Genomic DNA, 15,597 nt, shown 5'->3' with positions numbered 1-15,597 from the left:
CTATTGCTAAGTGTAGGTACTTACCTGCCCTTACCAACAACCCCTTTTCTAAAATGTTTTAACATTGTGCTCAGAAAAATATGCACATTTTGCAGTATACGTTTTGGAACTGTGTGTTATTAAAAATAGTCTTTAGGGGTACTTGCGCCGTGAATGAAATGATGTCCATAATATTTACAGCAGAACATACCTACATAATTTTCTTTGGACTGCATTTTCAAATATGGTATAATATTGTAAATCAGACATCACAGAATCAACTGTTTTCACATCCCAATCATCAGAAACTACTCTAGGTGTAATTGCATTATTCATGGAAAGTTTGAATGCATATGGAATTTGAATGACCCCCTGTTGGGCCATAAATATCAAATAATACTTTTCTCCCGAACAATCCCATCAGGAATCGGTATAGCAGAAATGTTCACTCGGGACTTTATTTTTTAAGAAAAATGTGGTTTTAAGACCTCATCCACCAGTTCAACTGTAGAGCGTTCAGGAAGGTAATGACCATGTATAAGTAAGAAGAAAACAATGAGAAACCCAATCCAAAGGACAAGTGCAAGTGCAGTTAATAAGAACCATCGATAATTCCATGGAAGTACATAGTAGTTAATTTTGAGTCAAATTATCAGCTTGCGTTCTCTTGACAGTTTTGTTGCAGTAGAGACAGATGAGTCAGTGAAAGTGTCATTGATGTTAGCAAAATATCCAGAGGCAGTCAGTGCAAAAACTGGAGCTGTGTTTGGAAGAGGAAAGTTAGCAGAAGTCTCCCTCGATGGTTTAGAGTAGACTATGCAATCTGTTTGTGTAGAGTTTGAGTAAAATTGATCAATACAAGCTCTGAGAGGTGTCAGCGCTGCTGCTTACAACTTGCAGAGAAACATCCTGGCCTGTAGTGAGAGGGATTTGGGTACTACCCAGGAGTCTCCTAGGTCTGCTGTGCAGGATAGGCCATGTGGTGTAGCTTAACATTGGTGATGGAGACAAACAATTTCCTTTAGAAGCAGGCAGCGGTGATAACATTACAGTTCTGGTACCGTATATTCCCAGGACTGGAACCGGTGAACGATAAGAAGGGCCAAACTCCTTTTTCACAGCAATCTTTTCACACATTAGATCCCCAACTTTTGGAATCCAGCTGGTAGATGTTATTAGTACATCCCTTATTCCCAAGGAAGTGGCAGTGGCAAATGCGATGTCATTACGTACCTGTGTCCTATAAGACAGTGACACATTCATTTATGTCAAAAGGTGTATCTGCCGCCTCTATGCCAGGACCATCAAGGTCTGGAGCATACATTTGTGTTTGAACAGGCATTTGTATGCAGTACGCCCCCCCAGGGACCTTCTGGGAAGATTGTTAATTGCTCTCTGGACTCCATGCAAGTGTGGAAGCAAACTACAACCCATGCCTAACACTCTTGCTGTTAAAGATTGCTTTACATCTCGGTTTCGTCGCTCCATTACACTATTTCCCTCGGGATGAAATGGAGATGAGTAATGTATTTGGACCCCTAATGAAGCCAAGGAGTCCCTGAAAGATTTTAGGCAAAATCAGGGCCTTGGTCAGAGTGGAAAGTTGCACCAGCATATGTGCCAATAAAGACTTGCAAATCTTTAATAACAGTTCAAGCATCAGCCAAGGGTTGTGGCCAAACCCATAGAAATCTGGAGCATGAGTCGACAGTGACTAAGATATATTTGCATGCACTATCAAGTGTCAAGGGACCACAATGGTCCAAGTACACACATTGTAATGGTTTGTAAGATATTAGGAGGGATGTCTGGGGTGGGCGATTGATGGTGGATCCTTTTATTTGCTGACAGACTTCACAACAAAGGACATGCTGTTGGGTCTGTTTGTAGCGACCTGGCCACCAGTAACGTGCTTGTAACAATGACATTGTATCCGCCACTCAAGCATGGCAGAAGCAACCCCCTCATGCCGAGCTTTGATCAATTCTGGTCTATGGTCTTTATTGGGAATCACATGATTACCCACCCCTGGTATAATTGCTAGGGCAGTATTGAGGCAAGATATGCAGTAGGAATATTTAGTAGGATAAGCTTTTGTTAAGGGCGTGCCATCAGCCGAAGCTTTCACAGCTGCCAGTGTTTCATTATCCAATGTTGTTCTAGAACAAGTTACTGCAGCAACAGAAGCCATAGGTACTGCTGATTTGGCTGCTTCATTAGACAAGGTGTTGCCTGCAACGTGTAGTCCAACATGCTGATGTCCTAATGTATGTACAACATGGACGTTGGGTAGCATTTCATTCAGATCTGCTACTTTTCCCCACAGAAGTCTGTGTTTAATGGTGTTTCCTTTTGAATCTCTGAACCCATTCTGGTGCCAGTAATGCAGATATTCATTAAAGGACTGGACACAATAGTACTAATCACAGACAATCAGCGACATCTGTTCAGGATCAGTATGTTCCAGTGCAATAACCAGAGCGTTGAGCTCTGCTAGTTCTGTGGTGCAGACCCATAAGGTCTGTGTGTAAGTATGTTGTAGATGGAACTTGTCATCCTTCAGATATCCACTCACAACTGCACAAGTGGCAGAATTTTGATGTTTAGTGCCTATTGCTGGTTGGGCTGAACTGTCAGCATACAAAATAGTTTGATATTGTTCAATAGCCAATGTGTTTGCTGGAACTCGGTATTCAAGTTTGTATTGTAAAAAATCGGGTTTGTAATGTTGAGTCAAAAATATAGTCAACATCAGTGGCTGTCAGAGATGTTGCCTATTGGATCCAACGTTGATGTAATGCTTTAGCGTTAGGAATGCTAGCTTTGGTAATGGCCTCAGGGGCTGGGTTGGGGATATGACAATGATGCCTTTTCCCTAGGCCAGTAGTCTCTCTTTGATGACAGCCATCTGAACAGCAGTGAGAATCTTCTCAGTGGGAGCAAAGCATTGTTCTGCTGTAGAGTACAAATGTGATTTGTCTGCAATCAGGACAGTCTCACCCTCCTTGAACGTTACATAGCTGAAACCAATGGCACCAGCAATTACTCTGATGACCAAGTGTTTTTTGTTGTCCCTTTTATGTAGGTGTTTTGCTTAGAGCGTGTCTTTTTGTAATGCTCTGAGAATGGATGTGTGTTCGACTGTCCAGTATTTGCTGGTAAACTCAGAATGCATTAAGTCATATAATGGTTTAATGCGTTGTGCATAATCTAGAGTGTATGTTCTGCCAAAATGTAAAAAGCCCAATAAAGACTGAAGCTTTTTATTGTGTTTAGGGGTTGTAAATATGCAAATTCTTCCAAAAATTGGGGCCCAAGGCTCTTGCCTTAATCGGGCAACTCATATCCCAGGAGCTGGACACAAAGGAAGGCTATTTTTGATTTTTGAAATTGAACATGTAGGCAAATTCTGCAAATCCTACAAGAATGTGGGCTACTCTTCTTATATGTTGCATGAGGTCATTGTCCATAAGGTAGATATCATCCATGTATGACAACGCCTCAGGATCAATGTTGGGTAAAAAAAATAGATGCAACACAAGCTGAAAACAGTCCTGGTCTGTTCTTCTACCGCTGTGGGAGTAGTCAGAATTTTTTCTGAGAGCTTAAAGCACTGAAACTTGTTAAGTCCCTACTTTCAGGCACTATATTGTGGCAGAAGAACCCATTGGAAATGTCCAGGGTCCTTTTGTATTTTTTGCACACTGTGGCCCTCATTATGACCCTGGTGGACGGTGGTATTTTGGAGAAGAGTACTGCCAACAGGCTGGTGGTACTCTTCCCCAAAGTATGACATTGGTCGTTTGGCTCAAGCCAAACTGCCAATGTACCACGCCGTCCGCAAGGGTTGTAACAGCCGTCGGGCTGGAGACTTCAGTCTCCAGCCAGGCATCCGTCACTGTCCCACCCACGGGAGTCTGACCCCGCCTACGCCCATGGTTTTCGTGGCTTCCTTACCGCCGCATAAACCATGGTGGTAGGCACTATCCGTGACAGGGAATCCCTTCCCTGTCACTGATAAGGGTCTCCCCACCCCCTTCCTCTCCCCAGAGCACTCCCCTACCCTCCCCCTCCCACTCCAGACCCCCATGACATACACGCATATTCATGCACCATCATACACATGCATACACACACACTCATACCCACATTCACCCATGCATGCATACATCCATTCACACACACATCCACAGACGCTTACATACATACACGCACCCACGCTTTCACACAACACAACATACACGCACACTCACAACCATGCATACACACACGCATTCCACACGCCACACACCCGCATGCACGCACACACAAACATACACCCACACCCCCACACAAACACACAACAACCCCCTCCCCTGTTGGACCACCCGACTTACCTTTTGTGAGGGGGTCCTCCAGCAGGAGACGGGACGGGACGCTGCTGCCAGCAGCAACGTCCGCCAGCAGAACTCTGCCAGGCCGTATCATGTGTCATGATATGGTCTACGGCAGTCTACTGGCAGTCTTCTGGTGGTATTCCGGCTATGGTCATAATATGGCAGTTGGCTGGTAGCCACGGCGATGGTCTTTTGGCAGCCGTCACTGCAGCTGTAGGTGGTTTTTACTGCCACTGTCATAATGAGGGCCTATTTTGTTCATAAGTGTTGTGCTGTGTGTATTTTGTATAGCAAAGATGCGAGTGTGGCTGTTTAAATGTCTGTAGTCTAAAACTATTGGGAAGGAATGGTCGGGTTTAACGATACGGAACAATGGATTATTCACTGGTAAGACACAGGGTTCAATTGTGCCCTGGCAGTCGAATTGTTTGAGGATTCGACTGCCAGGGCACAATTGAACCCTGGTGCTTTTGCTTCATGTTTTATTTTATATTGGGGTTGAGGTTGAGGTTGGGATTTAATTGGAACTACATGATGGGGGGAATCTTTATCCCATCCTACGTGGTTTCGGTATAACGTAGGTACCTGCACCACTGCCCAATCAATAGTGTGCGTTTCTACAAGCTTTCTGGGAACAAGGGACGAGAAAGATTTTCCAATAATCTCTTCTCCATATGGGAGATCACAAACAAATTCTGGTGGCCAATATTTCAGATGAGTATTGTTAGTCCTTTCTCGGTGTCACTTACTCTCTTCACTGCTCTAACCACACACCTCTCTCACTGCATTTTTCCGGTGATTCCTAAAAGGAGCAAGATTGGCGTGTTCTAGTATATTGATATCTGTCAGGCGTTTTTATATTAACAGCTCTATTTCCAAGATCATATCTATCTTGAGGGGTCTCCGAATAAGGAAATTCTCCCCTTTCTTTTTCAGGTGTTGTTTTTTTATCCCAGTCCTTTTTGGAACCTTCAGGTGATTTCTTGGTAGAATCTTTATTAGCTTTACCTTGTTATTGTGGTTTAATTGGTCTGGCCCTGAAATTATCTCGGCCAATACTAGAGTAGGTCTCAGCAATAACCTTTGGCAGCTAATGCTCTTGCTCTTGTACAGTAACGTCCCGCAGCTGCATTCCCACTGCTAGTGCAAATGCTTCCCTTTTTAGGTTACTTAGGGCCATATTTATACTTTTTGACGCAAAACTGCGCTATCGCAGTTTTGCGTCAAAAAAATTAGCGCCGGCTAACGCCATTCTGAAGCGCCATGCGGGCGCCGTATTTATTGAATGGCGTTAGCCGGCGCTAGCAGACCGGCGCTGCCTGGTGTGCGTGGAAAGAAACCACGTACACCAGGCAGCGCCGGCGTTGGGGAAAATGGCGTTAGGGCGTCTTAAAATGGGGCAAGTCAGGTAGAGGAAAAAAAATCACCTCGACCCGATTTGCGCCATTTTTAACGACGCCCAGACGCCATTTACATGACTCCTGTCTTAGTAAAGACAGGAGTCATGCCCCCTTGCCCAATGGCCATGCCCAGGGGACATATGTCCCCTGGGCATGGTCATTGGGCATTGTGGCTTGTAGGGGGGCACAAATCAGGCCCCCCTATGCCAATTATTTTATTTTTTTAAATAAAAAATTATACTTACCTGAACTTACCTGAATGTCCCTGGGATGGGTCCCTCCATCCTTGGGTGTCCTCCTGGGGTGGGCAAGGGTGGCAGGGGGGGTACCTGGGGGCATGGGAGGGCAGCTGTGGGCTCATTTTGAGCCCACAGGTCCCTTAACGCCTGCCCTGACCCAGGCGTTAAAAAGAGGCGCAAATGCAGGGTTTTTTGCCCCGCCCACTCCCGGGCGTGATTTTTGCCCGGGAGTATAAATACGACGCATTTGCGTCGCAGTCATTTTTTTAGACGGGAACGCCTACCTTGCATCTCATTAACGCAAGGAAGGCGTTCACGCAAAAAAATTACGCTCATTCCTCATACTTTGGCGCTAGACGCGTCTAACGCCAAAGTATAAATATGGCGTTGGTTTTGCGCCGAATTTGCGTCGAAAAAAACGACGCAAATTCGGCGCAAACGGAGTATAAATATGCCCCTTAATATGACTGAAGATACAGTGGCAAAATTGCCCATTATTTGCATCCCCAAATTCAGGGCAGGAGTGCCCTGTAAACATTTCAAATTTGTTTTACCACATCCGAAAGATTGGTAAATGTTGATTTACCATGTGTGGTAGTATAGAGCATGGTAAATACTGTGTCCCATGTGTTGCAGTTATCTACTGTGGGAACGATCCCAAATAGCAAGCACATAGTGAGGGTTCTATGTTTGTCCTGAGGACCCATACGAGGACCCGTATGGGGAAAGACTGCTTCCAGCGCTTTTTTGAGCTAACCAAAACAGAATTTCCTCCTGCTTGGTGATTGCCTTACATGATCAAATGCACAGTTGCAGGGTTAATGCCTAGTGCAACTGCATGGGCATGTGGTTGCACTGGGGCAGCACATGCTGAGTTAATATAAAATGTTTGCATTACAAACTGTACTAACAGTCTGTATATTCCAGTGAACTCTGTATTTAAGTGGTGAACCTCAGCTACCTCTAAGGTTGCTGCATCAGGGTGCAGTGTATATGTGGCCAATAAAGGCCGTGTTGGGTCATCATTACTCAGGGGACCTAACCTAATGTGTAATACTGTATGTGTTAGGGTGCCATAAAGCCAATTATTATGGTCTTGATAAGATAAAGGTATTTCAAAATATGCATAAGCTCTGTATTGTGCAGGTATGTTTGCAGGTGTATAGTAATGAAATGTGTTTGTACTCCCATCAACTGCTGGAAAAGTGACCGAAGAATAAAATGTTTCTGTTCTGCAGGCTAAATGAGCCTCAACAACAAATGTGACTTGACCCTCCTGGGCCGTTAGTCCATTTACCAATAGGTGTGCAGTAAAAAGTGGATAGAAGTAGAATCTTGCAAGAATCTTCAGAAGCAGATTACGGGGAGGAGTAAGGAAGAGCAAATTAATAATACTTGTAAGATTGAGTAATTTAGGTTCCGCCACAAATAGGGAAATAAAGGTCACTCCCCTCATTAAGGACTTATTTTAGGGTGTTACCTGGAACTCTTAAAATGTCAATAGTGCAAGGGGCAGAGGTAGTATGGCCCTTGCCGGGAAGCAGGGATATAACTATCCCAACAGTCAATGGGCACACGAAGCAGCAAAGTATCCCCGGAATCTGTTTTAGGGAAGCCTGATCTGCTGGAGGAAGACAGGGGGTCAGTCAATTTGACATACAGGCTGGAGGGGGAATAGATCCTCCGAATGGGGATGAGCATGCACATCTATCCAGTGACTCCATTACAGATATGTTGAAGGCTTTAGCCGTGGAATTGAAGGGCGGCTTTACGACTTCTAAAACTAATCAGGAGGAGATCATGAATCTTTGTGAAGATCTTGGCAAAAAAATAGACGATCTGCTAGGTCGAACAACCGCCCTGGATGAAGAGGTTGGTGATCTGAGGACTACTGGGGAGGAAAATAAAGAGCAGATAAGGGGTTTGAATGCAGGAGAAGCAGGGGTGCTGGCTAAGTTGGAATCCTTGAAAACAATCAAAGGAGAAATAACCTGAGGTTTCTCAGAGTCACCGAGGGATCGGAGGGAGATGACTTGAAGGGATTTGTGGTAAAATTAATAAAACAAGAAATAAAATTTGAGGATGCTGAGGTTGACATTGAAAAGATATTCAAAGCGGACATAGGGTCCCCGCAAAAATGCCTCCCAATAGGGACAGGCCAAGGAAAATGTTGGTTTACTTTCTTACATATGGGCTTAAGGAACATATTTTGGAGATGGCATTGAAGAAGAAATCACTCTCGGTGGATGGTGCTCCATTTGAGGTTAGGTCAGATCTTGCATCCATTACCTTAAATAAACAATGGGAGCTGGGGAAAAGAATCGATCTATTGAGAAGACTGGGGGCAACGGCCCAATTAAGGTTCCTGGCATCCTTAAGAGTAATGGCAAATAATAACATGTATAATTTCAGTGATTGTAATGATGTTGATGACCTGATTAAGAAATTAGAGCAAGATTCTGGTGCAGTGTAGGCCTCCTCCTCTAGCAACGGTCGGCTGGTTATGGTGATAGGAGGCTCCGAGTCCTGCATGATGACCCTTCATAGGTGGCAACGCCGGTATATGAAGATAGGGAGGATTCTCCTGGAGTTGGTAGGAAGGGGATGGGTTGGGGGGGAGGGTGGTGACGGGGAGCACTGGGTGGAGAGTATTAAGGGGAAAAAGGAAAAAAAGGTCCTGGGTGTTGCTGTGGATAGAGAGGAAGGTAGGAAAACACGAGATCTAACAGGGGCTGTGGGCCCCCTTGAGGGAGGATGTCGAAAATTGATTTGAAGCTCCTGTCCTGGAATGTTAATGGCCTCCGGGTGAGGAGTAGACAAAGGAGGATGGTGCAATATTTAAAGGACGCTCAATTTGACATGTTGATCTTGCTGGTAACCCACCTTTCCAAGGAAGAGTGTGTGGAGGTTTTTCGACCATGTAGATGGGTGCAGCAGATAGCTAGTTCTAACTATGCAGGGGGTAATATGGGGGTAGCCATTATAATACAAAAATCATGCTAGTATATCTTTTGTTGAGGGTTCGGTGGATAAATCAGGGAGATGGGTGGTGGGGAGATTAACGGTGTATGATTTTGCGTTTACTCTAGTGGGGTACTACGGTCCTAATCGGGATGATATAGCCCCGTTGAGAGACCTCTCACTTTTTTTGTTGCAATATTGGGAGCCTATTATATGGGTGGGGGACTTCAATGTAGTATTGAATTATGAGCTGGATAGGTCTTCAAGGAGTAGTATAATAAGGGGCGTGAAAGAGGTTATACTTATAACAACAAAAAATACAGACAGCAATCTAGAATTGATTATTTTCCAATAGATGAGAGTTTATAAGAGGCTGTGGAAGAAGTTTCACATATTGGGGCTCATCTATCGGATCATTTGGCGGTGAGTTTGAAGCTTAATTGGCTTGGCGACAAAAGAGAAAGAAGGTGGACTTTGGATAGAACGCTGTTATTGGATGACGAGGTTGTAGCAGAGTCACGGAGAGGGACTGAAGAAGTTTTCAATCTTAATGAAGGATCAGCCTCGCTTGCGGTAGTATGGAATACTTTCAAAGCCCTTTTGAAGGGGAAACTGATAAGCGCAGCTGCATATATGAGGAAAAAGTACTATGAAGAAATAAGTAGGTTAGAAAATTTGATTTGGCAGATTGAGCAGCGATTGGCAGCTATGGACCTTGAGGAGGAAGAAATTAATCAGTTATATAAACAAGATCAAGAGGCTCGACTGGATTTAGCAGCAGTTATAGATAATCGAATTAGAATGAGATGTGAGGCCAATAGGGTGTCTAATTTTTAATATATGGTGAGAATAGTGGTAAACTGTTGGCCTGGAAGATAAAAACCGGTATAGTTAGGAATCGGGTGGTAGAAATTCGGGACGGAATTTTAGGGGAGGTTAGGAAGAGTAAGAAAGAGTTGATAGACACCTTTTTAAACTTTTTCCAGGACTTATACACTGAGAAATTAGAACTTTAAGCAGAGTCGGTGAAGGGATGGTTAGAGGGTTTAGAACTGGCATCTCTAAGTGAGGAGGAGGACAAAGTGATTAATGAGCCAATTAATATGATAGAACTTGAGCAAGCGATAAAATCAGGTAAATTAGGCAAGGCGGCAGGACCAGATGGGCTGCCTACTGAGGTCTATAGAGTATTGGGTAGTAGTATTATGGTTTATTTCAGAGAACTCTTTCACAATATTCTAGAGACTGATGGGAGACCCCCCTCTTGGAGGGAAGCTATTATTACAATAATTTTAAAACCAGGAAAGGATCCCAGGTGTTGTGAATCATATCGCCCAATATCTCTCCTAAAATGAGACTATAAGATTTTTTTAAAAAATTTGGCAGATAGATTAGGGGGTGTTTTGGGGAAGCTTATACATATAGATCAGAAAGGGTTTTTGAAAGGAAGACATATGCAGGATTTGAAACATGGGTTGGTAGCTTCGGTTGATTTGGCCACCACACTCTATTCCCCTCTAGCAGTCGTAATGGTTGATGCAACCAAAGCATTTGATAGAGTTAACTGGAATTATTTAAATATGGTATGTGAGTGTTATAATCTTGGGGGGCATTTTATTAAGACATTACAAAAAATTTACCAGGACCCCTGTACAAGAATTTTGGTTAATGGCGTTTTCACTTCCCCGTTCAAGATAGAAAGGGGAATGCGGCAGGAGTGTCCGTTATCCCCGCTACTGTTTGATTTGTATATTGAGCCACTTGCTAATAGAATTAGGAATGATCAGCGAATTCCACCCTTTGTGTGCGGGAGTTTTTCTATGAAGGTGTCTTTGTACGCAGATGACATGATGATTTATACTTCTAATCTAACCCAGACTAATTCAGTATTGGAAGAACTGATGAGAGATTTTAGGAGTATTTCGGGTTACGCAGTTCATAATCAAAAGACAGAGGTGATGGCCTGGAATATGGAGCTATGCAGAACTGTAATCAAGAAGGAGGAGGTTAAATATTACTATAACATAGGATATAAATAAATTGGCAGAAACAAATTTTAGGAAAGCAGTGAGGGATATAGATATCCTACTGAAGAGATGGTTAAATCTTCCCCTAATTATTACTGGTCGGGTTAGTTTAATTAAGATGGTGGTTGTCCCCAAGTTTACATTTATCTCTAATTCGATACCATTAATGTTTAGTAAGGACTCTTTAAGGAAACTTCAAGGAAAAATCAGCAGTTTAATTTGGGCATCTAAAGGGGTACGTATTTCCTGGAAAAACTGAGAAGGAGGAAAGTAAAAGGAGGGGTTAGCTGTGCCAGATATGCAATATTATGCGTGGGCTTCCTTCGTGAACAATGCGAGAGAGACCTTTAATCACCCACGTCGGTCAGAGCTGGGGCAGGCTTTGATTGCAATGGCAGAGGATAATGAGTCACAGACAAGCTTAATGTACAAGTTTGGAGACCCTAAATACTTTAAGAAAGTCAGATTTAAGGTGTTACAAGATCTAGCGAGACTTTGGTATGTGGTCAGGAGTGCCACAAAATTGTCGTATTATAGCAAAAAGACCCCTATCTGAGACTACCCAGGGTCACCGGAATGGACTAAGGATGCATTGGCAGTCCTTCTGAAGGCAGCAAGTTTTTTGTATTGGGGACAATTTTGATATAATTGAGAGGTTAGATCATTTGAAAACCTGAACGGAGAGGTAGGGGGTAACCTGTCTAAATTCAAGTAGCTTCAGATTATCAGCTGGGCGAGGGATTTAAAAGTGGAGCTGGGAGGCACAAATGAGTTGGAAGACCAGTGGCATTTGGAAATCCCGCTGAAGAAGGAGGTGGCCAGATGGTAGTGGCTAATTATTATGGATATCGTGGACTGCGAATTTACCCTACCAGAGGAGTTATGGGAAGAGTGCTTGCCAGAGCGCCAGCATAAAGATTTATGACAAGTATCTACTACACTTTTATATAATATTGTCAAACCTGCTGCGTTAAGGGGAATCATTTATTTTCAGTTCACAGAGTTTTCTGGACACCAGCAAAGCTTTCTAGAATGGATCAGTGTAATACGGTCAGATGCATAAAGTGTGGGACCCATGCGGCAGACGACATTCATATGTTCCTGAAATGCCCCAAGCTCAGTAAATTCTAGGCAGAAGTTGGTGATGCTATCAGTGAAATATCCTCTATAAGACTCAAGGTAAGCACCTCGCTTGTGATTTTTGGATATTTGATATGACCTCAGCTGATTAGCAGTGATAGCTCTAAACTGTTATTTTATATGATGCTTGTGACAAAAAGAGACATCTGTAAAAAATTGATTGATGTCACATCTCCCACTCTTACGGATTGGAAAGATGCTTTAATGTACAACTTGAAGCTGGATACGAGTAAGAATAGTAAAAAAAACAGATTCTGGAGTCAATTGAAGCAATGGTGGGGTCTGGGAGAGGATGGGGAGGATAGGGGAGTACATTTGATCTGGCATGGTCCAATTATTAAACATGCCTCTAATATACCACCACCGGCCGTTATTGGTAAGTGGAGTGGGTATAGTGAGGCCATATCCCTGGGCAGGTAAGGTCTGGCAGAGTTGGGCAGCAGTTAATCATAGTACACTCTGCATTGAATGTCCTTCCGCCTTATATCCTCTTGTGATGAGAGAGGATGGTATGCAAATGAGGACCAAAAATACAAAAAAAACATGTGATGCCTGCCGGCCTAATCCGTTTTTTTCTGGCTAACTAGCAATGCCTCATCTCTGCCCAAGAGCTGAGATGATTGTGGCAACCGGGGGCATGACAAGAAAGACTCCTCAGGGGAATCGTGGTCGATCAGATCTCATCCCTTTCTCTCAGTTACATTAGTCTCACGCAGGCAAAGACAAACAGAGACAGAATATATTTCAATTAGGGTTTTGAAAGTAACTGTATCTACGATAAAATGACATGTATTTCAATAACTAGGATGATAAAACACAATAAGAGTACGATTGTGACAAGGAGAGTGAAACACAAAAACAGTCTAACCATACTGTCACTAGGAGTGATATGTATCTTTCCTACCTAAGCTATGTTACAGCACAGCATAATAAGCTTGATCCGCCCTTCAGGTTTCCCCCCAGGGAAGACATCATCCCCCATACCTGAGCAAGGAAGCTAAAGAGACATCAATCCCATATAGGCCAGGTTTTCGGTAGTCTAAGCATGCAGCTGTAGGAATGGAGGAATGTGTATGTTTCTGTGAATGTTGGAGACACAGGGTATTACTTTAGCTGGCAACCCTATCTGACTGCAGCCTTGAGAAAAGCACAAAGTGAAATTAATGTCTTGCTAAGAACTTATGCTTTTCTAGGCAAAAGAACAACTAGATAGCGAAAAATAAAACAATACTGCAAATGTGGGTAATGCTAGAAAGATAAAGCAATGCTGAATAAAATGTAACTGAGCTAAAGTGCACAACGGCAGGCCTAGTTTGCTAGAATGACGTGTCTAAAATATGGCTAACATAGCTATACAACAACTTGAAACATGGGTTTTCACTTCTAAAGTGTAAAAATAATTTAGAATTAGCAAAAGCATGTTTTGACTCCTGAATACTGCATTCAATTTAATTTGAAAAGTAGCAACCTTTTATATGTCTTAATTCTTCGATTAAGTAGAATGCTTCTTCCTGTATTCGTCCTTCAATGCCTTTATTCCCAAGTCCCAAATTTCGGAAAGTCAGGAAGGTGAATTGACGAAGTTCTTTCCAGCGTGACCCATTGCTCAAAATAATTCCTGGATAAAGAAATGTAAAGATAAGAAAATTGTCATCCTGTCTTAATAACATGGCTAAACCCACTTTTTATTGCGGATGTACAGACTGAAAGTGGTGTTCATTTCTATAGGATAATGGCTTCAGTTGTACTTTGCGTGTAACGTGACTTTTTCCCCAAAAAAGTCAGAACTCATTCTTTAAACAAGCATTGTTATAGGCAATCATTGTGGCCTTTGCTCGGCTGCTTTTCTTTTGTCCCTGTATTATTGTAATTATTATTTTGATTTGTAAAACAAAAATGGATTTTAGCAGTTTCGCAACTGCGTAGTGCCTGAGGTGGTTGAAGAAGATTAATGGATTGTATATAACTTTACTGCTAAAGAGACATTTGAGTGCATGTGAACAATGATGGCGCATTACTGTGTGAGACATCTGAAAGCTTATTTTCCAAAAATGTGTTAGACTCAAGACTGTCTCTTTTAAGTGTTGTTAATGAGTAGCTAAAGCATACCAACTTCAAGTTGGTGGTAACCATCCCCTTCCCGTTTGCGAATGGTTACCACCAACTTGAAGTCGGTGGTAATTTGCCAATGTTTTTCAGCCGCATTCTAGGTTGCAAAACATTCCTACATATCAGTGCAGCTCGCAATTAGAAGGGACGTCCTTGGCATGCCCCTTTCTAATAGCGAGTTACAAACCCTATTTTGCGAGTCAGTAATAGCTTACTGATTCGCAAAATAGGGTTGGTACATGCCAAAAAGCATTTCACCAGTCGCAAACAAAAAAGCTTTGTAAATCTGGCCCATAGTCTCTAAATATATGTTCACAAAAAAAGCTCAGTAGTGTGACATTACTGCTATAGACAGAGAATTAGAATTATGCTAGAGTTGAGCACACTTCAGAGTGACGATAAACTAGGCATTGTTAAAACTGAAAGCTTTGACATCTCACATGTTATTTAAAGAGTAGACAAAAAGCAGAAGTCTGCATTTTCCTACTATTCTTTTCAGCTTGGTGAAGGGTGACATATAGCATTGCCCATATATTACGGGACATTGCAGCACCTTTAAATTAACAATGCTGCCCTCCTTTGCATGAAAGCTGTAAAACCACCAAACTATTCCTTTACACTCACAAGTCAAAAACTAAGGAGTACCTTCTCATCACAGTCTTCAGAAGAGCTGCTTTCAAAGAGTTTGACTCTTTTGTGCTATGGGCCTTTAGCCCTGGATGACTGCCACCATAGTTTCCCAGTCTGTTAAATGATAATACTGTCAAAGAGGAGATGTATGTAATATTTTCACAATCAGCGGTGCAGACTTATTCAAATGTTCTCTCCCATGGGGAATTAAAGTCTTAAACAATGTCAATTTTCCTTTTTTCCACTACTGGCCTCTGAGAATGCCTACAAATATTCTTATTTGCGCCCACTCACCTAGATGTGAATAATCAATAATGTAATGTACCTTTTGCTCTCGCAGGTTTTGTATCACTTCTTATGAATCCCTGGGTAATGATTTCCTATGGGCGTACCATGGACAATTTATCTACATGAGCATCTTGTTTGCCTGAAAACTATGCTGACGAGAACAATCTGATAAATGATGGCAGTTATAATTATTAAACTGATGTAAAGTGTAAATAAATATTATATTTTGTGGAATTAAACAAGTATATGTAGATGTTAATACTGATCCTACTATATTTGTAAGTAGATAATGGGTCAGACAAATGTGTATGGAAAAGAAGGAATACAGTATTGATTGCACATGTGTTTGCATGCTCAATAATATTAATTAAATTAATGTAAACCAAGCATTTGTAGGTTTAGCTATCCCTTTAGCGAGCCATGTTACTAAGTTACTCCTTGTTTGCCC

The 15,597-nt window shown here is 42.5% G+C and overlaps 1 protein-coding gene across 1 annotated transcript in view; it reads right to left on the bottom strand.

The window, feature by feature from the left end:
- Positions 1-15,597, bottom strand: part of LOC138299949 (cytochrome P450 2A3-like) — a 391,420-nt gene that overhangs the window by 304,255 nt on the left and 71,568 nt on the right. Inside the window, exon 3 of the mRNA XM_069238677.1 lies at positions 13,591-13,740. Coding sequence (XP_069094778.1) covers positions 13,591-13,740 — 150 coding nt within the window. The remainder of the gene's footprint in view (positions 1-13,590; positions 13,741-15,597) is intronic.

Source organism: Pleurodeles waltl, chromosome 6 (assembly GCF_031143425.1).
Source record: "Pleurodeles waltl isolate 20211129_DDA chromosome 6, aPleWal1.hap1.20221129, whole genome shotgun sequence".
Taxonomy (NCBI): Eukaryota; Metazoa; Chordata; class Amphibia; order Caudata; family Salamandridae; genus Pleurodeles; species Pleurodeles waltl.
This window is presented reverse-complemented; position numbering and strand designations above follow the sequence as displayed.